Source organism: Phymastichus coffea, unplaced genomic scaffold (genome assembly GCF_024137745.1).
Source record: "Phymastichus coffea isolate CEN01 unplaced genomic scaffold, Cenicafe_Pcof_1.1 PCOF00030, whole genome shotgun sequence".
Classification (NCBI taxonomy): domain Eukaryota; kingdom Metazoa; phylum Arthropoda; class Insecta; order Hymenoptera; family Eulophidae; genus Phymastichus; species Phymastichus coffea.
Window position 1 is genome coordinate 1101907 of NW_026706841.1, and position 23308 is coordinate 1125214.

At 46.1% G+C, this 23308-nt stretch overlaps 1 protein-coding gene across 4 annotated transcripts in view; it reads right to left on the reverse strand.

Moving 5' to 3' along the window:
- LOC131663039 (solute carrier family 35 member F3) overlaps positions 1-23308 on the reverse strand; it is a 1047178-nt gene that overhangs the window by 699172 nt on the left and 324698 nt on the right. For all 4 annotated transcript variants that reach the window (XR_009301820.1, XM_058933093.1, XM_058933091.1 and 1 more), the window contains exon 4: positions 19637-19789. Coding sequence is in view for 3 of the 4 variants with exons in the window: in XM_058933093.1 (XP_058789076.1) it covers positions 19637-19789 (153 nt within the window). In the remaining variant the exon portion in view is untranslated. The remainder of the gene's footprint in view (positions 1-19636; positions 19790-23308) is intronic.

The following is a 23308-nucleotide window of genomic DNA, read 5'->3' on the forward strand; positions in this document are numbered from 1 at the left end:
CGATTGTTATTGGCTGAGCAATCAGCTGGTAACAATAATCACATCAACGAAATTCATTCGATAATCGAAGAATTACGCGAGGGTGGATATATATATACTAAGAGCACACCTATCGTTCGAGCATTATCAAAATGAACGTCGACGTATTCGGACGTAAATATACAGAGCAAGGAGTTCACGGTCTTCGCGGTCCGCCCGGTATTGGGTTCAAGCTCACGAGCGAGTACCATTACAATCTAGAGAATAAGAGATTGGAAAATCTTGCTCCTCCGCGGAAGGTTAACACGGTGATCAGAAAGGCCGAACAATTCGACCTAAATTGACGACAAAAACGGTTGACGGCATCTTATTTCTGAGTACATATAGGTTGAAAATCTGGCTCAACCAAAATCGAAGCTGCTTCCGTTCGTGAAATATCGTCAATTAAAATTTCCGCCTGATTTTTCCTAGTTGTAACTGAACTATCAAATGTCACGCATTTAATTAAGATAAGAAATATTATTGTTATAGCAATAACGTAATTTTCTATTGTTATTACATTATTATTTGGAATATAAAGACATTACATTGTATTATATTTATATTAATATATTGTTTGGATTATTAAAATATCAAATATGAAATTTGTATTGTTACCTTATTCATTGAGATATTTTATTTGAATAACAGTCATACTTCAGTACTACGTGCAGAATTTCAATTTCGCGTGTTCTCTCTCCGAGGTCCGTGCTCACTTGCCGATGCATTTTTGCCAACTACTGTATTCACCGGTCAATCCTTCTACTTCGTTTAAAAATGTAACGTTCACTTTTGGTGAATAAATTTGCATTTTTTTTTCTTACAAAAATATAAGTTGATCAATTCCCACTACCTTTTCATTATCAGTAAACCGAATACCATGTAAGTTATTACGGACACTACATCGTTGAAATGTATACTTCATTCGGAAAGTTTAAAGATTCTCCATTCTCCTGTGACGGAGAATTTCGGCTCGCCGACTTCTCCTTCGTCTCTCTCTCGTCCGTTCGCTACACCCGGGCTGAGAGTGTGTTGGTATACACTCTCATGCCTGGTTTTTCTTTGTTTGAGGTGCGGCGAACGGGCATTGGCGGAGCTGAGGGCGGCCGACGGGATGGCGATCCGTTGCCAGGATCGTCATGCGGGAGAGCGAGCGGGATGGGGAGAGCGTGAGCTGCGCACGGATCCGATGCGTGCGCAGCCGGGGGGAAAATCGGCAGTTTCGTTTGGGCTGGCCGATCGCGTGCGCGCGTTTGTTTTCGTTCGTCGCCAATTTGGATTTTCCGTTGGTTTTTGGAAGCGGTGCGGTGCTTCGCCACGTCGTTTGTTTTGTGGATGCGCACCCGGTGTGTGGGCGCGCATCGGTGGTTCCATTTTGGTGTGAGTGAGGAGTGAGTGGCCGGGTCGCGCCCAGCCAAGCCTTGCCGCCCAGCACCGGTGTGCGTGGGTAAGGGCGAAGCCCGTACCGCCGGCGCGCGCGTGTTCGGCGAGCGAATCCGGCGAGCAGCTGAGCAGCCGCACCAGTAACAACAGCAGCCGCAACAGCAACAACAGCAACAGTTGCAGCAGCAACAGCAACAGCAACAACATCAGCAGCAGCAGCAAGCCACAGCCGTTGGACGAGAGCGGCCATCTTCGCCCGAGGTCGTCGTTGGGAAGGTCGGTGCCGGTTTTCTCTCTCTCTCTCTTTCTCTCGCTCTCTTGCATGTCCGGGGTGTTCGCGGGTGCAACGGTGCAGGTCGGGCAGTGATGCCGGCCCCCCGTTGCCGGGTTTTGAGTTCGCGGGCGTTTAGGCTTAAGCGGATTATCGGGCAGTGATTGCCGATAATCCGATTAAACGGATTAGCGTTTTTCTTGTATTAGGCCGATTTGCGAGATGGAGTGTGCGTGCTCCGTCTAATTATTAATTTGTGTGCCTTTCTTTTATTTTCTTTTATTGTGTTCGTATTAATAAAGTTTGTTATATATATATGTGTCATATATTATTGCGTCAACCCGTTCGTTTTCCCGATTTTCCTTCAATTCGTGCGCGATTGGCACACACGCTCGGTGTGCCATTCAGTCGTGGGAGCATTCGTGCCTCCCGAGCCTTCCTTTGATAAATATTGTGCGGACGGCCGCGAGCAAGTATTCTTCAACGAATAGTCGGCTTAAAGAATTCCGTCACATGGCATCCCTTGTGGGGAGGGCGCGACGCGTGCGCGAGTAGGATGATCGCGAATCGGTAGCGGTGACAGGTGCTTAACGACGCGGCATAGGGGGAGGTGGATCGGCAGCGAGACCGACAATCGTTGCACCGGTAGGTTGTCCGTTTTTTGTTCCTTCGTTTGCCGTTGGTGACCGGGGTCGCGTGCGCTGCCGTGCTTTTCTTTTCAGGAGGTGGAGGGGGTTTTTCTTTCAGCAAACCGAAGCAGCTTTAGCGTGTTTCTGGGACTGGCGGGTTTGGTGGTCGGTTGAGTGGTAGGCAGTGATTGCCGCGACCCTCCTTGCGGCCCGGCCCGGTCAGTGGTTGACCGAGAGACCGCAGGACAGGCGCTGTTCCCCCCCCCCCTTCTTGTCCCCTTTTGGTGCCGAGGTCGTTGTCGCGATTGTTGTTGTTTTTTTTCGTTTCCGTTTTTTTTAGGATCGCTGGGCAGCGATCGCGTCGCGTCTGTCGCTCGGTCCCGTTAAGATGCCGCCCCCCGCAGCCGACGCGAATTTGTTTATGCGCCGATTATCTAGGCAGCCGGAGTTACAGCACCTGAGGGCCAGCATCACCAGGGTTCCGCGGGAGGAACTGGTGAGGTATATGCGGACTCAGGGGCTAATTACAGAGGGTGGACTCCCGGTGCTACAGGACCGCGTTTTCCGTGTGTTCTTGGCGAATACGCGATCCGGAGCTGTGGTGCCCCTTTTCCCCTCTGACTTTATGTCGGGGCGCATCCCCGATTCCTCCTCTAGCGAAGCGCGCGACGTAGTGCCGGACCAGAGTTTGCGCGCACGGTTTGAGGATACTCTGGCCCGGAATCCCTTTTTCGCTCGCACGGAAACGGGTGACGTGTCCTTGCTCAGCTCAACGGTCCAGGGGAAGGTGAAGCACTCTCCTCCTGGAGTTGGGCCGGTCTTGAGCGAGGACCGGGCCAACCGTACCCTGCTCGAGGAGGAAGTCCGGAGCGCTTCGACAGACTCCGACTCCGGCGATACCGCGAGAGAGGCTGCGGTAGCTGCGGCGTTGCCACGGGGGGCCCACCTGGAGCAGGCTGAGGGCCCGGGGGACGTGGCTGCCGGACCCATCCCGGTTCCAGCGGTGCCAGTGCCGCCTCTTGACCCGCTATTTTTGCAGCAGGTGCTGGCGGCATTACAGGTCTTGGGTTATGGGCCTGCTGGTACGGCCCCGCTGGTGTCCGGGATACCGACGGTACAGCCCTCCCCGCTGCGGCCCCGGCCCCCGATGGGCCCGGGCGGCCCCGCAGCTGACCCCCAGCGGGGGGAGCGGTTAACGGGTTTGGACTCTCCCAAACGCAGGTGCCCTCGCAAGCTCGCACGCGAGTGGCGACAGCACTTCGCCGCCTCGAGTGGATTCGAGGAGGAGCGACGACCTGTCCTGACGAGGCCCCCGCTGCTGCTGTCCTCAACGTCAGACTCGCCTAGTGAGGCGAGCAAGACGCATTTGAGGCCCAGGAGACGGCCGCGCAGAGGGCAGCACAGCCGGGAAGCCACGAGCTTCTCCGAATCCGAGCCCTCCATCGCTGGAAGTTCTTCCAGCGATGACGTGAGTGCGTGCCACCGGCGACGCCATCACCGGTGTCGTCGGGGGCGCGTACGTTCGGGCCATCGGGGCGCGCGCAGGGAGAGGTCGCGCGGCCGTTTGAATGGCAGGCCCGCCGATGCGATTTCGGCGTTTAGGGCCTGGAACGTGCGGTTCAACGGCGCCGCGGGATCGGGTGCAGAACGTTTCCTGGAGAAGTTGAAGCGCTGCGTGAGGTTATATAACCTTCCCGATTGTGAGGTGCTCCCGGCCCTGGATGCGATCTTCTCCGATCGCGCGGAGGTTTGGTTGGCGAACAATCTCGGAGGGTGGCGCACCTTCCATGATTTTGCTGTGGATTTTCGCCACCAGTACTGCCGGACGTTGGACCGTGAGGAGCTCTACTGTGAGCTGAGCCGCCGGATGCAGGGTGAGGACGAGTCGATCGCGGACTACCTCACCGCATTCCAGAGTATCGTGCGGCGGATGCGGCCTCCCCCGTCCGACAGACGGCAAGTGCGGTTGGCGATGGCCGGGTTGAACCCGGAGTATGGGCGCTACCTCCGGGATAGACCCGTACATGACCTCCGTGATCTCCGGTATTATGGAGATAGATTGGAGAGGCACCAGGATCGCGAGAGGAGATGGCACCCACCTTCTGCCAAGGATAACTTGCTGGTGGAGGATGCTGCGTACCGAGGGAAGGCGAGGAAGACCCACGTTGCAGAGATTGCCGTCGAGGTCTCCCAAGCCTCCAAGGAGCAGCCGGCCAGCAAGTCGAAGCCGAAGAAGAAGAAGAGCAAGGGTGCCAAGTCTTCGGGAGCACAGGTTTCGGGGCGTTCATCGTGTGGCGGTTCGGGGGCTGAGGGGTGCATGGCGAGTGCAGTGATGCACCCAATACCCGGGCGTTATCCCAACGCCCAGGCCCAAGGGAAGGTTGCCGGTGGGGGCACGAACCCGCGAGCAGCGCCGTCCCTGCAGGCTCCAGCGCGAGCTGTAGTCCTGCAGCAGGGACCAGATGGCGCAAGTTCTGGAGGCGGCCAGGGTCCATCCCCGTTTCGAGGTCGTTGTTTTGGTTGCAACGGGGAGGGACATCGACGGTCACAGTGCCCGCATAATACTGGCCGCCAGAACGACCAGGCTCGCGGAGCACCTGTGTGCTACCGATGCAACCGGGTGGGCCATTATGCCCCCAGCTGCCCCTTTGGAGCCCCGGCCGAGTCGTGCCAAAACTGCCAGGCGCCCAACTGCACGTTTCGCACGTGCATCAACTGCGAGCCGATTCGTCGGATGGCGGAAAACAGGTCAGCGGGGAACGGTGGCCCTACGCTCTCCGCCATAACTCGCAGAGGGCAGCCGGCGTGGAGCACAGCGGATGGGACATACGAGTAAGACCCCAAGAAGATTCGGGGCCTGAGACGGATGAATACTGGCGACAACTGAGCCGGCGACTCGAGAGCCGTTGGCAGGTGGCTGACGGAAGCGAGTCCCAGGAAGTGCGAGGTGAGCAGGGGAGCCCAAGGTCGCAACTGTGTGTGAGGCGACTTGCGAGCGAGCAATCGCAGCAAGTTGCCCCCGGTTGTCAGGTCTTGCAGGGGTTCTTAGAGCGGACAGGTCAACTGCGTGGACGCGAGGTGCCGGGTACAGAGGCTTCCTCGTGCGTGAGAAACGCGACGAGAGAGCTGAAAGCTTCGTCGGTTCCGGCGGGGGTGGGCGTTGTGAGTGACACAACTGGTTGCCCGGGCGCCTCTGACAACGGAGATCCCGCAGTTGACATGGTAACGGAGAACCGTCCTCTGCTCATACTGCTCATCAATAGCGAGCCTTACAGTGCGCTGTTTGACACCGGAGCGCAAGTGTCAGTGGTAGGCTGCCGAGTCACGCAAGACTTCCAGGCTCAGGTGAGGAAAACTCCGGGAGCAGTAAATGGTTTCTCGGGTACATCAGTCAGTATGGTAGGAAAACTGAGGCTGGTGATCGAGATCGACACTGTGGTCCGGTCCATTGAGGCGTATGCATGCGAGCAGGGATTGCAGTACGATATGCTCCTTGGACAGGACTTCATCCGTGCGTTTGGTTTCCGTATGGATGCCGAACATAATGCATGGAGTGTCGCAGGTCGGGAGAGTTTGCATGATTTTGCCCAATGGCAAGATGGCCGGGTGTACTTTCCCGACCAACCAGGGAAGCTCCAATTGACCGCGGAGGTAGGAGGACTTTCGGCACTGCAGGAGCCCCAACGACTCCAGGTTGAGACGTTGGTGCGGCGAGTGGTGCCGGAGAGGTCCCCTGCGCAAACGGACCTTATCGAGCACGTCATTGATGTGCAAGGTGCCAGGCCAATTAAGACGCCGATGCGCAGGTACTCTCCGCAGGTCACGGAGTTTATTCGCCAGGAGATTCAGGACTGGTATCAGAAAGGAGTGATACGTCCGTCTCAGAGCGTGTGGTGCAGTGCACCGGTGGTCGTGAAAAAGCACGATGGTAGCTACCGTTTGTGCATCGACCTGAGGCCGGTGAACAAGACCACTCGGATCGATGCTTACCCCATGCCGGGGGTAAATGTGATTCTCGATAGGTTGCGAGGAGCCCGGAACATTTCTAAGATAGACCACAAGAGTACCTATTTACAGGTGCCCTTGCAGGAAGATAGTAGAAAGTACACGGCGTTTGGTGCGCCGGGTTGCGGGCTCTGGGAGTGTAACCGGATGATTTTTGGTCTGGTCAACGCTCCCGCAACCTTCATGCGCTTGATGGACGCGCTGTTCGGACCAGATTTCGAGCCGCATGTATTCAAGTACCTCGACGATGTGATCGTAGTCACGGAAACGTTCGAGGATCACTTGGTGTGGCTCGAGAAGGCGCTGGAGCGCATGGTCCGGGCGGGGCTGGAGATCAACGTCGAGAAGAGTGAATTTGGTTGCTCCAGGGTCACGTTCCTGGGATATCTTCTCGACGAGGGTGGGCTGCGGCCTGACTCTGATCGAGTCCAGCCCGTGCTGGACTTTCCAGCCCCGCAGAACATCAAACAGCTGCGTCGTTTCCTGGGGATGTGTGGATGGTACTCCAGGTTCATCGAGCATGAGTCACATCTGAAGGTGCCCTTAACGAAGCTGTTGCACAAGGGCGAAGCATGGCACTGGGACTCCGAGCAGCAACGAGCGTTCGATGCGCTCAAGCGAGCTCTTACGGAAGCTCCCGTGCTTGTGCGACCGGATTTTTGCCGGCCGTTCTATGTACACTGCGACGCGTCGTCTTATGCACTGGGTGCTTGCCTGATGCAAAAAGATGACGAAGGGTACGATCACCCGATATGTTACGCGAGTCGCATGCTTAATGAGCACGAGAAAAATTACACCGTGTCTGAGCTCGAATGCCTAGGGCTGCTGTTCGGAATCCAGAAGTTCAGGCCATATATCGAGGGCGCGCATTTTATTGCAGTCACCGACCATACGGCTCTGACCTGGCTGAAGAACAAGAAGGATCCGACGGGACGTCTGGCCCGCTGGATCCTCGAGTTGCAGCAATGGGACTTCGAGCTGGTGTATCGCAAGGGGACACTCCACCATGTCCCTGATGCGTTGTCTCGTGGGTTTGGGAGCGACGTGGAGGCTGCAGAATTCGAAGTCATCAACGACCCGTGGTACCTTCAGCGGATGAAGGACGTGGAGGCGCGTCCACTTAAGTACCGCGGGTGGAAGGTTGAGGACGGAATGCTGTACAAGTACGGCACGAATGAACTCCTAGATCCAGTGACTCATAAGGAGCAGTGCTGGCGACTCGTAGTTCCGGGTGAGCATCGAAAACGTGTGATGCGGGATGCTCATTGCGAACCGTCGACCGGACATTTCGGACGCGAGAAAACGTACGATCGCATAGCGCGCGAGTACTTCTGGCCTGGCATGTGGTTTGACGTGCAGGGTTTTGTGCAGTCTTGCCCGGCCTGCCAGAGGTACAAACTAGAACAACGTGCGCCACAAGGTCTGATGAGCAAGCGTGTGGTGGAGCGTCCGTGGGCAGTGATTGCCACGGATGTTGTCGAACTGCCCCGCAGCAAAAATCGTTACAAGTACCTGGTGGTTTTCCAGGACTTGTTTACGAAATGGGTGGAGTTCAAACCACTGACAGTCGCGACCGGTAAGATGTTAGGATGTGCGCTCGAGGAACTTATTTTATTCCGGTGGGAAGTTCCGGAGTATTTGGTCAGCGACAGTGGTAAGAACTATTGCGGGGCGGACTTCATGACCGTACTCAAAGAGTATGGGATTGAACACGTGCCCTGCCCACCCTACCATCAACAGGCAGACTTTTGTGAACGTGCGATCAAGACGTTGAAGACCATGATCTCCATTTTTGTAGATCATGATCATCGCGACTGGGATAAGCACCTGCACGAGTTTCGGCACGCTATAAATACGGCGGTACAGGCGAGTACAAAGGTGTCACCGGCGTTCCTCAATTTTGGTCAGGAACCGCGTCAAGCGAAGAGCCTGCGTAGGGAAGTAGAGGTGCGGGGCCTTTTTGTTCGGTTGTCTCCTGAGGAGTGGGCGGACCGGCTGAAGCGCCTCAATGCTCTGAGGAGCCTGGTGGTCAGGCATATTGAGCAGGCGCAGGACAGGCAGAAGCGCCACTATGATCGTGGCCGCCGGTTCGTCCAGTTCCAAGAGGGAGATTTGGTCTTGCGACGCTCCCACACTCTGTCCAACGCAGCGCTAGGTAGGAACGCCAAACTTGACCCTTTGTATATCGGTCCGTATAAGGTGCTGGAGGTGCTGTCCCCAGAATTGTATATTCTGACGACGGATAGCAAGAAGCAGGTGGACCGCATACACGTGAAGGAGTTAAAGCGATATGTCCCTCCGCGTTCGAACCGAGCGACAGCGTGTGTGTAGAAACGGCCAATAGTTTGTAAGTCGGCGAATGGTGGCTCGAGTTTTGCGTTTTTCAGTCGTACGAATCGTGAGTGTTTTCTTTTTGTCGTCACTCTTGTTTATGGTGTGTTGGTGTTGCATGCGGTCATTGTGGTGTCCCGACAGAGTATTATTGGGTAGGCTCTAGATTGGGTTGATTGGTTGGTTACAGGTCCAGCAGCATGTCACTGGCGGACGAGATCCGCAAACTGGGAGCCCTCGTCGGGACGGACGGCAGGTCTGGAGGTGAGGGGTCGGCCCCGACCTCGACACCGGAGCCATTGGAAGGCTCCGCGGCGGGCAGTGATGCCGCGGCGGAAGCCAGACCGGTGGCCAACTCGGTCGTTGAGGTGAGTTCTGCGCGGTTCGGGGGGAGTGTGGCCTCGGTGGCCGCCGTGATGCCCTCCGAGCCCCGGGGCAGTGGGCCTTTCCCCGTTCGTGGATCTGGCGAGCCATGTCCGGAGGTGGAGGACGCCTCCATGTCCGCGTCTGCTGGGGACGCGCTGGAGCTCGGCAGCGGAGCCGCGCAACTGGAGCTCGCGGCGTACCTGGGGGAGGAGCCAATTCTCTTGGCGACTCCTTCCGGGGCGCCGTTTTCCGCTGTCCGATCTCTGCCGCGTGCTGAGCGGCTGGCGCGGGAACGCCGGACCAGTGAGGCCTTGGTGGCCAGGATGGTCCCGGTGGAGGCCTCTCCACTGAGGGGTAGGTCGGAGTGGGACAATAGTCTCAACTCCGGCCCGGCTCGCCAGGCACTGCCGTTGCAGAGGGCGCTGACCAACCTGGCCGCCCGCGGGCCGCGGCAGGGAAAACTGATGGAGCGCCTGTACGCGGGCTCGCCCATGGGGCTCCGGACGGCACGGACCCGGGGTCTGCGGACTCTCGTTGAGCCGCGCAACCTCGGTCTGAGCACCGAGTTACGGTGTCTGGGAGCCCGGAACGTGCTCCCGGCGATTCGGGAGGAGCCGCGTCCATCTCGCGGCCACTCGAGAAGGGATGAAATCCCTCTCGAGTATCGTTTCCTCCCGGCGTCGGGGGTACAAGCGGAGCAGCCGAAGCGGGTGGCGCTCCCAACTGTCGCGACCAGGGGCCGGGGCCTCTACCCTCCCGCGGGATACAGGGAGGAGGCGACCCCTCAATCGTCTCGTAAGAAGAGGTCTGGGCGGCTGCCCGATTTCACCAGGGACGTAGAGTTCCGCTACATCGGTGAGGAGCCAACTCCTCGACAGGAGGAGGTTCCTCAGTGTCGATCGTCGGCGGAGCCGGACGCGTCCGGTGAGGTTGGGTGCCCCCAGAAGGAAACGGTGAGGGCCGGTTCCCCACTTGTGGGAAACTCGGATTCGTCTCCACCTGCGGGACTGGTGGAGGAGGTCCGCCTCGGCGTCGTCTTCGCGTCGGGTCGTGGGTGACGATGGCATCGTCTACCGCCTTTGCGGTGACGGTCGTTTTCGCCCTGTGACCCGAGCGGGGGGGCGGCGCACGGGGATGGGGATTAAGGTCAAGCGGGTCTCTCCAGCGCGCACAGCGGTCGACCATCAGACCGCCGATGGCGCGCTGGCAAGCCGGTGTCAGCTGCCTCGGCCCGAGGCCGGAGCCGCCGCCGCCAAGCAGGGCACGCCATCGCCCACCTCAGTGGCGGCTAAGCGTCGGGCTCGACGCCGGCTTCTGGCTGAGATCCGAGCTCGGGCCGAGCGGGGCTCGCCAACCACGGAGCCGCCAGTGCTCCCGACGGCACAAGCGGCGCCATCAACATCTTTGGCGCCGGAGACGCCACTACCACCTGTGGCGTCGGTGACGCCCTCCCCACCATCGGTGTCACCAGTGCCGTTGGCGTCGAGGCCGTCCTCTCGTGTGAGGGTCCTGGCTTACCTTGCCGGGCTGTCCCGAGAGGATCGCCTGCGCCTTGTGGAGGAGGCTGATCAGGTATCGCAGCCTCCCGCCCGCGAGGGTGGCCAGTAGGTGAGGCCACGCGGGACCCAAGGTAAGTGGCGCTCTGAACCCCGCAATGACGCATGGTTTCGGTTTCGTTTTTTTTTTTCTTTCTGTTTTGTTGTCCCGTTTCGTAGTAATGACCCACCATTCTATTTCATTTTTTTTTCGTGGTCAGCGAGATGCGAGCCTCCCTGGGCAGGATTGCCATCAGGACGAGCCTGTCCTCGGGACCCAGCCCGAGTGTGGCGCCCGGACGATGAGAGCGGGAGATAGCTCCCGATCCTGGGGCAGGATCGGTTGCTACGGGGGGGCTGTGACGGAGAATTTCGGCTCGCCGACTTCTCATTCGTCTCTCTCTCGTCCGTTCGCTACACCCGGGCTGAGAGTGTGTTGGTATACACTCTCATGCCTGGTTTTTCTTTGTTTGAGGTGCGGCGAACGGGCATTGGCGGAGCTGAGGGCGGCCGACGGGATGGCGATCCGTTGCCAGGATCGTCATGCGGGAGAGCGAGCGGGATGGGGAGAGCGCGAGCTGCGCACGGATCCGATGCGTGCGCAGCCGGGGGGAAAATCGGCAGTTTCGTTTGGGCTGGCCGATCGCGTGCGCGCGTTTGTTTTCGTTCGTCGCCGATTTGGATTTTCCGTTGGTTTTTGGAAGCGGTGCGGTGCTTCGCCACGTCGTTTGTTTTGTGGATGCGCACCCGGTGTGTGGGCGCGCATCGGTGGTTCCATTTTGGTGTGAGTGAGGAGTGAGTGGCCGGGTCGCGCCCAGCCAAGCCTTGCCGCCCAGCACCGGTGTGCGTGGGTAAGGGCGAAGCCCGTACCGCCGGCGCGCGCGTGTTCGGCGAGCGAATCCGGCGAGCAGCTGAGCAGCCGCACCAGTAGCAACAGCAGCCGCAACAGCAACAACAGCAACAGTTGCAGCAGCAACAGCAACAGCAACAACATCAGCAGCAGCAGCAAGCCACAGCCGTTGGACGAGAGCGGCCATCTTCGCCCGAGGTCGTCGTTGGGAAGGTCGGTGCCGGTTTTCTCTCTCTCTCTCTTTCTCTCGCTCTCTTGCATGTCCGGGGTGTTCGCGGGTGCAACGGTGCAGGTCGGGCAGTGATGCCGGCCCCCGTTGCCGGGTTTTGAGTTCGCGGGCGTTTAGGCTTAAGCGGATTATCGGGCAGTGATTGCCGATAATCTGATTAAGCGGATTAGCGTTTTTCTTGTATTAGGCCGATTTGCGAGATGGAGTGTGCGTGCTCCGTCTAATTATTAATTTGTGTGCCTTTCTTTTATTTTCTTTTATTGTGTTCGTATTAATAAAGTTTGTTATATATATGTGTGTCATATATTATTGCGTCAACCCGTTCGTTTTCCCGATTTTCCTTCAATTCGTGCGCGATTGGCACACACGCTCGGTGTGCCATTCAGTCGTGGGAGCATTCGTGCCTCCCGAGCCCTCCTTTGATAAATATTGTGCGGACGGCCGCGAGCAAGCATTCTTCAACGAATAGTCGGCTTAAAGAATTCCGTCACACTCCATATAATCTTAAAAAAAATTATAAGATAATAATCTGTTTCTAGACTGTAGGAACTTATTCTGATATCTATAAATGTGGGTAATATTAACAGTTATGAATTATTTAATTATCAATTAATTAGTATTAAGTAGTTTTTCTTTTATCATTAGAACGAAAAACATTGCATCGGCTCAAATATATCACGCCTGGTATATCATCATACATCCAAACTTCTTTTCATTCATCAATATCACTTTTGATCAGGTGATTCTACAGTGATTTATTATTTCATAAGTACATTTTGAATTTAGTGCTGTGATATAAATCGATCAAAATGAGTTATACGTGTACTCATGAAGAAAACAGAATAAAACTTTGTGCGCCGTGTGGGAAAAAAATTATTGTTCATGGTAAAAAACTGAGTTTTTTTCAAGTAACAAGTGCACACGAAAAACGTATCCAAGACCATGTGAATTCTGACTACAATAAGTTAAATCCAAAATTTCCAACAAGCATTTGCAATTCATGCCGCATAACACTCTCAGAGCATGATAATGGTGAATGTCAGCGGCCTTTACCGAAAATGCCAAACTATTCCATGATCCAACTGCCAAAAAGTTCAAGATCTACAGGTAATATATGCTATTGCTACATTTGTCGAACGGCAAGAGCTACAAATCATTCAAAAGCAAAAGTTGGACGAGGTAATACTAGACAATTTAGCACGAAGATTAATAAATCGAATGGGTTGTATGGACATGTTAGCGTGGCGTCAATTTCTAGTGTTGATTCGAAAGATAGCGAGTCGAGTTCAGATTCGATTTTACGGTGTAAGATATGTTTGAGTGAAATTGGTAAAGGTAGATCACATAATTGCAATAGCCGTGCTACTCTTCGTGAAAATGCTTTGGAACTCGTCGAAAATCTTCCTATAAAGATGCAAGAGCAAATTGCTAATAATATTTTGAAACGAAAAGTCGACGAACTAGATGACTCTAACGAATTGAGTCTGAGTTCGTTTGCAGGACGTGAAATGAGAATTGCTCTAAATCCAACCAAAAAAGTTAAAACTGTTGAAATTTCTATTGATGAATTAGATGATTTTAGAGTAAATACACGGGCCTCGATGAATCACATGAAAAAAGTAACAAGTCTCATAAGATCTAATATCGGAAGAAGCACTTTACCACCAAATTATGTTGAACATATGTCGAAAAACAACAAAAAAATGGAACATTTGTATAATCTTGACGAATTATATTTCGATACTGATTGTAAAGAGAGCAAAGAAAAAAGATCTGTTGTATGGGCAAATGCTGAAGAGCTATTAGATTACGTTGTAAATTATCGAGAAATAATTGGGCATACAAACATAAAAGTTATGATGGATGGTGGCCAAGGTTTCTTGAAAATTTGCTTATCTGTCTTTTCAGAAATTGATCGATTCAATGGTGAGACTAATAAAACTCCTCAACAAACCAGCGTGCAAAAATTATTAATTTTAGGTATGGTGCTAATGGTCAAAGAAACGTATGATAACGCTAAATTACTTTTCGATTTGATAAAACTCAATGATATATCATTCAAATTCGTGTCCGATTTCAAATTATTATTGATTGTAAATGGCCAACAGACTGCGTCAGCATCGGTTCCATGCCCATACTGTTTTGTAAGATTGTGTGATCTACGACTTTATAAGGAAAATATTGATTCGTATGCTCTCAAAACATATGGTGATTTAAATCGTGACTACAATAGATATTGTGAACTCAGTAAACTAGAAGTATATGAAAATAAAAATACTGCTAAAGAGTGCCATAGTACCGTTAACCGACCTCTATTCGTTGAACTCGATGATACTTTTGTATTACAAAAATGTGTGATTCCAGAGCTGCATATATTGCAAGGGTTCGTCAACCATTTATTCTGGAAAGGTATAGTACCTCTAGTCAGTCGTGGAAAAGCTTTATTGTGGCCTATGAAGCTGAATCTTATCTCACGAAATTATTTTGGCGAATGCTTTGAAGGTAATGCTTGCCGAACGCTTTTGAAAGAAGCTGACAAATTCAACGACTGCGAAATTTACAAAGAAGTCGGCTATTCTGCATTAGTACCTTATATTTCTGCATTTAAGGTGATGAACAAAATTGTTCACGGTTATTTTAGAGCTCAGACTGTAAATTCTGAATATAATTTACAAACTCTCTTGAAAGAATTGAATTTTGCATTAGGACGTACTGAAACATCTGAAACTTTGAAAATTCACGTATTATTGCAGCACTTGTCAGACTGTCTAAAATTTCTTGATAACAATGGCCTAGGTCTTTGGTCAGAGCAAGCAGGGGAATCGGTTCATAGAGAATTTTGTAAAACTTGGGAAAGCTTTAAAATTAATTCTATTGCAAATCCAAGGTATGCTGAGAATTTGAAAAGAGCCGTAGTGCAATTTTCATCGCTAAACCTCTAATAATGTCTCTTCGTATATAAAGAAAACCTACTGTTTAATTAACTAATTACTTATGTTTTTGGAACTTCAACTGTAATTGTCATTAAAAATAAATATATTTTTATAGCTGTAATCTTTATTTTATTATATTTTCTCATCCTTTCAACGAATATGAAGAAGAGTAATTTGATACTTCATATTTACAATAGTAAATCAGCTGGAAACTTCAATCGACGATATTTCACGAACGGAACCAGCTTTGATTTCGGTTGAGCCAGATTTTCAACCTATAGGTACTCAGAAATAAGATGCCGTCAGCCGTTTTTGTCGTCAATTTAGGTCGAATTGTTCCGCCTTTCTGATCACCGTGCACAACTCTTTTTTATTATGAATAGGAAATAAACATAATAACTTTTTTTTACAATCCTGAAATATTTTCAAAAATTCTGACTTTTCATTGCAAATGCTATTGATCAAAACTAATACTAATTTTATATTTTTACATGATTTCGTAAGCTTATATTTTTTTTATAAAAGTTATTTTTTGCACATTGAAAGTATTCAAAGTTACAAAAAGTTATAAATTGGTTATATATAATTAGAATAAAATTCTGACATCGAAGAAGACGTGGTGATCTCAAGATCACTTTTAGACGAAAATGTTTCTACTGTAAATAATAACGATGACGAAGAAGAATCAATGGACGCAGAAGACATTGATGATTCAAATCAACCTGATGCTTGGGACTCTGTTAGTCAGCCAAGATCGGATTTTATGTTTTCTAAAAGCTTTGGTCCAAACATTCCAGATACAGCGAAATCACCATTAGACATATTCTCTTGTTTATTTTTTTCTGATCTATTGAATCATATTGTACATCAAACTAATCTGTACATTCCTCAAAAAAAGGGTAAGCAAAATCTCATCACAAAAGAAGAATTAAAAATATTTTTAGGCATTAAGATTCTGATAGGTATAAAAAAAATTGCCATCTTACCGAGATTATTGGAGTGAAAACCCTCAGCTACGTGATTCTTACATATCATCTCTCATGACTGTTATTCGTTTTAGTTTTTTTCTGTCTCATATGCATGTCAACGACAACTCTAAAGAACCAAGAAAAGGTGATCTAAATTACGATAAACTGTATAAGGTAAGACCACTTTTAGACGAGCTTTCTCGAACCTTCAAAGAAAGTTTCAATCCTGGTAAGCACCAATCTGTAGATGAGTCTATGATAAAATTCAAGGGAAGAAGTACTATGAAACAATACATGCCAGCTAAGCCTATAAAGCGCGGATATAAGTGCTGGACTCGCGCAGATGAGTCTGGTTACGTATGCTAGTTTCAAATCTATACCGGAAAAGCAGACAGCACTGAAAAACAATTGGGAACAAGAGTTGTAAAAGACCTTACACGAGAACTTGTTGATGGTAATCATCACGTATATTTCGATAATTTTTTTACTGGGGTGGAACTTCTTTCATCACTGAAAGAAGATAAAATAAACGCATGTGGCACGGTTCGGCAGAATCGTTCTGGTCTACCAACGAATATCAATGATAAAAAATCCAAAAAAAAATGGACATAGGAGAATATGAATTTATGACTACCAAGACAGGTCTTACCTGGATCAAGTGGATGGTTAAGAAACCAGTTTATTTTCTATCCAACTTTCACGATGCATCTGAAGTTACTACCGTAAATCGTAGACAAAAAGATGCCTCTCCTGTTGTTTCTTCAGATTACAATAAGCACATGGGTTATGTAGATTATGCTGATCGACTTATTTCTGTTTATAAAATTGATCGTAAATCTAAAAAGTGGTGGTTTAGAATATTTTGGCATTTTCTCGATCTAACAATAAGTAATGCATATATTTTGTATGGAGAAAAACATATAAAACCAACGTTGAAATTGAAAAAATTTCGATTAAATTTAGTAGAACAAATGGTAGGACACAAAATTCTAACTGCCAAAGGTCGAAAGCGCAAATCTGACCATTCTGAAGATTTTCGTTACCAGAAACCACAAGATTCTTTAGAGAAAAGACGCAATCAAGCAGCTCATATGCCTGTTTCTATTCAAAGCGCAAAACGATGTGTTCATTGCAGTACAAGAAAGGATCAAAGGAGAACAAAGTGGAAATGTATGACTTGCGATGTACCATTGTGTCTTTTGCAAGATAGAAATTGTTTCCAAAATTACCACACTTAGGTAAAGAATAATGCTTACTTTTTCATAACTTCATGGGCAAAATCAAAAGAAAATACATAAAAAATAGATTGAATAATTCTAAAAACTGAATAAAATACTTAAAAAAATTACTAAATTACTACTAAAATACTAAAAAAAGAATAAAAAAACAAAAAAAAACAAAAAACAAAAAAAAACAAAAAACAAAAAAAAAACAAAAAACAAAAAAAATGGAGCTAGTACTCTTTTACGTCCTCGTCGTTAGCTCTGGGTTACGCAAAAAAAGAGTAAATTTTCGAAAGTCCTCAATATTTTAACCACTGTTTATGTCGTAGTATTCGTCATATTAGATCTACAATGAAAAAAAATTAACAGATTCGTAATCAGCAACCGCAAAAACCCTTCGGTAGTGATTTTTAAGCTTGTACATCTAATTTATCGAAAATTCCCGAGCCGCCATCTTGAATCCGTCATTTTGAATCAATAATTTCTGCATTCTGACTTCATATTCGTGATCAGCGACCCCAAAAACCCCTTAGTAACGATTTTTAAGTAGATACATCTATTTTTTGGAAATTTTGGTACCGCCATTTTGAATTCGCCATCTTGAATTACAAATTTTGAAATTATGACTTCAGATTCGTGATCAGCGACCCCAAAAACCCCAGAGTAGGAATTTTCAAGTAAAACCACTGAACAGAAAAATATGTGCAACAAAGTGTTAAAAATCTCTCCTTTTTTGTTTGTTAATTGTTTATAAAGAATTATATATAGCGCTATTATGAATTTTGACATAAGAAACCTATTCCCCAAGCATCCAGTGTTTCAACAAAAAAGATTAAAGCGATCTAGAGCTTAGATTATTCAAGCTATAAAGAAAAAACTGAGGAAAAATAGAGTGCCAGAATACTGGCACCCGCCCCTGAAAGGGTTAATATTGATTAACGCCGTTAAGTAATTATACCTAGGTGCGATTAACTACTTATTTGATTTATTACTTTATTATTTGATGCTGCTGCGTATGAACTTCGTAAAGCTGAAAATGTGCGTAAAAGCTCAAATCAAACAGAAGATGAATCGAAGCAAATGTTCATTGGTTATAAAGTTTGTGATGAGAGCCACGGCTCGCGCCGCTGGCTCCATCAACGTCTCTCTCTCCCCGGCGATAGTGAGGGAGAGGGAGTAAAAGGAATGTGATTTGGGCGCCGGCGAGGTTGGCGCTCGTGAAGCGCACCGCCGATTACCCGCTACTTAAGGGTTTTTGGTGGGAGGAGCGCGGTGCCCGGCAGTAGACTGCGACAGGGAAGCGGTGTAACACGTTCTTTTTTTCATTTGCGTCGTCTAATTGCTAAGTGTCTTCCATGGCCTTTGTGAAACCCGTGAACGGGCCTATTTTCTGCGTTGCGTGTGCAGCGGAGTGTGGGTGTCTACCACGAGGCCTGTGGTCTCGAGAGAGGAGTTGAGAAGGTCCAGGGACGAGCCATCAGCATTTGCACGATCCGGTGACATCGAGAGCAGACTTCTTCCAGGTTGGTCGAGTTTTCTCTCTCTCACAAAGTCGCGTCACCGGCAACCCGCGAAGGTTTAGGGAGCTCAGCGGTTATTCTACTCGAGAACCTATGAAGAAATTAGAGTAAGATCACTCATAACCGTCGCGACAGCTGGGTTCCATGCGATCATCCGCAGGAACTCGCGGCTGCGGTGGTGTGAGTTCGCGATTGTTGTCACGCCGAGATAAGCAATGAGGAGAGTTGTTAAATTGTAAAGAGAAAATATATGTATTGAATGAAATTTGTGAATGATAATTGTGTTGACCATTTCTGCCTCTTCCTTCCTGTGCGCGTTGAAACATTGCCTTTCGCGTCCCCCGCGAAGCAGCTTGGTCTTCCAGGCCCCGATTTGTAAAAGAATTTGTCGTGTTCTCCGGCAACGGGAGAAATCGCATGACAAGTTTATTTAATTACTTTGTACGTAGAATATAGCCTAATATTCCCTTGAACGCCCCGTAGTAATGATGATATAGTTTGGTAATTCATATAATTAATATGCATTCGCTCTGTAACTTTAAACAAACCAAAAATACATCAAAATAGTATAACTATACTACAATACTATACGTATTTTATTTCTTTGTACTTTTATATTAAAAGAAGCTTAGAAGGAAAAATATTTCTAAAATTCTAAATTCTAAAATAATTTAATAATAAATTAAAAAATTTTAATTATTACATCAATTTCTGCAGTTCGAGGCAAGAAGCTTTGTTATCATAAATTTATCTTCATTTACTTCCGTGTAACATTGAAAATATCGAATTTTAGAAGTTCAATCGTCGTTTTCTCATGGTTATGGTGGCGGTAAAAATATAATACATTAATTCAATATATTTATTTGCGATAAACATTATGCTATTAATAATATCCTGGGATTATTCTAACAATCATTATAAGTGATAAACTGGAGTTTTCAAAGATTTGCATATACTTTTTCATGTTATTCCATCCTTTTTAAAAGATGAAATAAGTCACTGTAATCCTACAGTCAAAAGTACGTAACAATTATATTATCACTGTCAAGTATCTCTTAATTTTTTACCAAATAAAAATTTTGAAATTATTCTGAAAATTTGGATTTGGCGCCAAAGATTGTTTATCTGAATCAACTCTGTACAACTTAAAAAACTTCATAACGTGAAAAATAAATATTTCTCTACCTTAAAAATTGATCGAGATATTATTCATAGACCTTAAATCACATTAGATTATCCACTTTTGCTATAGGCAGGGTTTACGACTGTGAAAATCTATTAAAAGAATTCATCCTTCTCATAGTTTACTAGACTTCACAATCGGCTAAATCATTTGGAAGTTTATGCATATTATTATGAATAATTTTCATCTTACCTGTTGATTATGATGCTGAGAATAAGAAAAATTTTTAAATTGAAGATGATTTGTGTTTACATAACTTTTTTGAAAATATAAAAACTTTATGCAGTGAGTAGCACCAACCCAGCTGGTTGTAACACAAATGGTAACGCAAATACCAAAATAAATCTGTAACGATGAAACTTTGTATTACTTCAGTTCTTAAAACTATAAATTTTCACGATTAGTGTAAATATTATTATCATACTAATAGCTTTTACCAATTATTTATTTGTAAAATTATGTAAAAAAATTCACCATGGAATTTGTCGGTCGATGAAACAAACAATTGGAATTACAAATATAATCACTAAATTTACATTAAAGAATCTGAATGAAATCAGTAGATATGCGATGTGTGTTCTGGCTCATAGCAATCTCGGGCTCTCGGAGTAGGGCTAGATGCTGGTTCAGCGTCTGTAGCTTAAGGTGGGCGCGTGGAGAGGATACGGTTGCTAGAGCGTTCGACGGTCTCTATAGTGGTAGCTTGGGTGCCCGCCAAGCTATATGTTAGCTCAGTGTATGGACAGTTGATAATTGATAAAACATAATTACTTTTTCAAAATTAATGTAGATATATTGATAACACATCCCCACAAAAATTTTTAATTATCAAAACTAGACCAAGATACCTATATGTTTTCAAGATTGCTTATTTCGAACCTGACGTCGGTTTAACCTTATCAAATTAGGTTCAAGGTCATTTCAAGGTCAAATCCGCAGACTTCATAAAAAATAATATAAAATAGTAGAGATAAAGGGTTTTCGAGATACTGAAGCCAAATCCGAGGTCATCTTAACCTTATCAGGTAAAGTGTAAATTCATTTAATGATCAAATACACAGATATCATAAAATATAACTTTAAATAACGGTCAATAGGATTTTCGCTTACCTGATTTCCTATTTGAGATCGTTTTAACTATTAGAAAAGTTTTAAGTTCATTTTAAATAAATAGACAAACATAGTTAGACCAATATTCACATAAGGTATGACAAGAGATGAAGTATGTTTTTACACGTTAACATAGGTATATACAAAATATAAACATAGAATCCAAAGAGTGATAACATCAACAACAAAATAAATATTATGTATTCAAAATGTATCATAGACAGCTGTATTTTCAGCTGTAAAGAAGATTTTCTTCTTTAAGAATTATAACTGAGCACGGTGATCGTTTAAAGACTTTAGGTTTACCTGAAATGACGAAAAATTTTGAGTATGGTATTCTATGGTAATTGACCCGTAGAATCCAAAAATAAATGTCCCGAAATCGCATTTGCTCCTCTTTCAAAGAAATATTCAAAAATATCATTTTTTCTTATTTTTGATCAAAAATTGTACATTTGACATAGGAAAATGAAGTACACTCCTTAATTTTGATGCAAATAGTAAACATTTTTATTACATGGTAGTATTTGATGAATATTGTTAAAAAAACGTTCGCAGGAAATTTAGACAATTTTTAAGGTACCATATTTGTTAATATATTGGTTATACATTAAATACCAACATATTCAATCACCGTATATAAAACAAATACTCCTAGTTGTCTATCTCTAGGATCGGCTGTGTTTATGTTTACATTGCTCGCTGTTTCGCTGTGTAGTTAAGGCGGCTTAAAAAGCATTTTCGTCGGTGACTTATTTACTTTTTTTATTGAAATTATGCCTGTGAATAAATGCAATCATGAAGATAATTAAAAAAAGGTGTGTGGCTCTTGTGGGCAAAAAATTGTTTTTCGAAACAAAACTGTGAATAGTTTTTTAATTAATGACAATGTTGAAAAATTAGTAAGAGAGTATTGTGATAAAAATTATGATCTAAGTGATGCAAGATTTCTCCTGAGTATTTGTGTCTCATGTCGTCTTGCCCTTCAAGAGAGAAAAAAAGGAAATTTTCAAAGACAAATTTCACAAATACCAAACTATAAAGATATAGTCTTGGCGAAAGATACTCGAGCTCAAACATCTTCTGTGAATGGTAACTGTAATTGTTACATCTGCGTAACTGCTAAGTGTACTGATCATGTAAAATCAAGAAAGAAAGAAATACTGGATAAATGAGATAAACGAAACAAGATAAACGAATCAAATGGTTTGTATGGCTCATGTAAGTCAAAAGTAACACAGCTTAAAAAATGTTAGAATTCTACATCTAAATCTCAAAAAGTAATTCAATTATGTAAAGTGTGTTTGAAAAAGATAGGCAAAGGTAAAAATCACGTTTGTACTACTTCATCATCAGCTGCATGTAAAAATCTCATAAATTTAGTAGATAAGCTGTCAGATAAAAATCAAGAGCAAATTGCTTCTAACATAATAAAAAACAAAATTGACAAAAAAGGAAATACAAGTGCACATAAGACAGTAGAGCTTCATACTTTAGGAAAGCCCATCGAAATATGCCTCAACCTTAAAAAAAATCAGCCTAGAAACGTATTTACTGCTGCAAGCTTAGATGAATTTCAAACTACCACAGGTGTATCCAACAATCACATGAAAAAAATGACTGGCTTGATTCGTAAATCTGTAGGGAGAAAAGCTATACCGGCAAATTATGCAATGCATGTAAGTGTGTTACGTCTCGTGCATCAACTACGAATAGCTAATGAATGAGACGTTCCAATATGTTGACTAGTGGTCGGATATGTCTCACTTATAATAAATATATGTGGAAATGTATGTCTGATAATTGTACTACCTTGATAATCGTAGCCTTTAATTGTTGATATAATGTAGCAGGCTCTAACTGCTTGTTGCATTGTATGAATGTAGCAGGCTCTAACTGCTTGTTGAATTGAATAAATGTAGCTGGCTCTAACTGCTTGTTGAATTGAATAAATGTAGCAGGCTCTAACTGCTTGTTGAATTGAATAGGATAGGTTGTTGAATAATACTTGCACGATATTACTTTGTAACAGTCGCGAGTTTATTAAGTAAAATGATCACCAATTGTCGGACCGGTGTGTACGGAGTTGAGTCTTACAGGTACTTATTGACTGACTGACGGACTATTGACCAACTGCTGAGAGTGATTTGTTCATTGGTTTTTATATCTTTTATAGTTCTTTTTCAGGTCAGTATTGCGATATTGTGTGACATTTTGTTTTCGCTGATTATAAATTCTTGCGTTTTGGTGACTTAGTTTCGGAGTGTGTTTCGACAGCTTTTTGCTGTCGTGTGAATAGCTTAGCAGTTTTGAATGTGCATATGTTACAAAAAGGATGCGTCGTAAGGCTTAATTTCGGAGAGTCATTTACCTCGCGTTTAATTAGCTTTTTGCTGACGTGCGAATAGTTTAGTAGCTTTGAATTTCGCAAATGTTTATTTTATAAAAAGGATGCGTCGTAAGACATAACACCCCAGGGCCTAAGATATTGCAATATTTGCATACTTCTGAAATTCAAAGCTACTAGCGGTTTATACAGAAATTTTTGCGGTGTGTGCATTTATTTAGTATATGAGGAGCGCGGTTGCTCGACTTTGTACAGTTCAAGTTTTACAATGTTTGGATTTCCAAGGAAGCGTCATTCGATGGTCTGCGTAAGTATTTTACAAACTGATTTCTTATTCGTTGTTATTATTATCATTATATTTCTTTATTCTAGTTTGCGGATTGGCAGTATTCCCGTGCGGCAAAGAA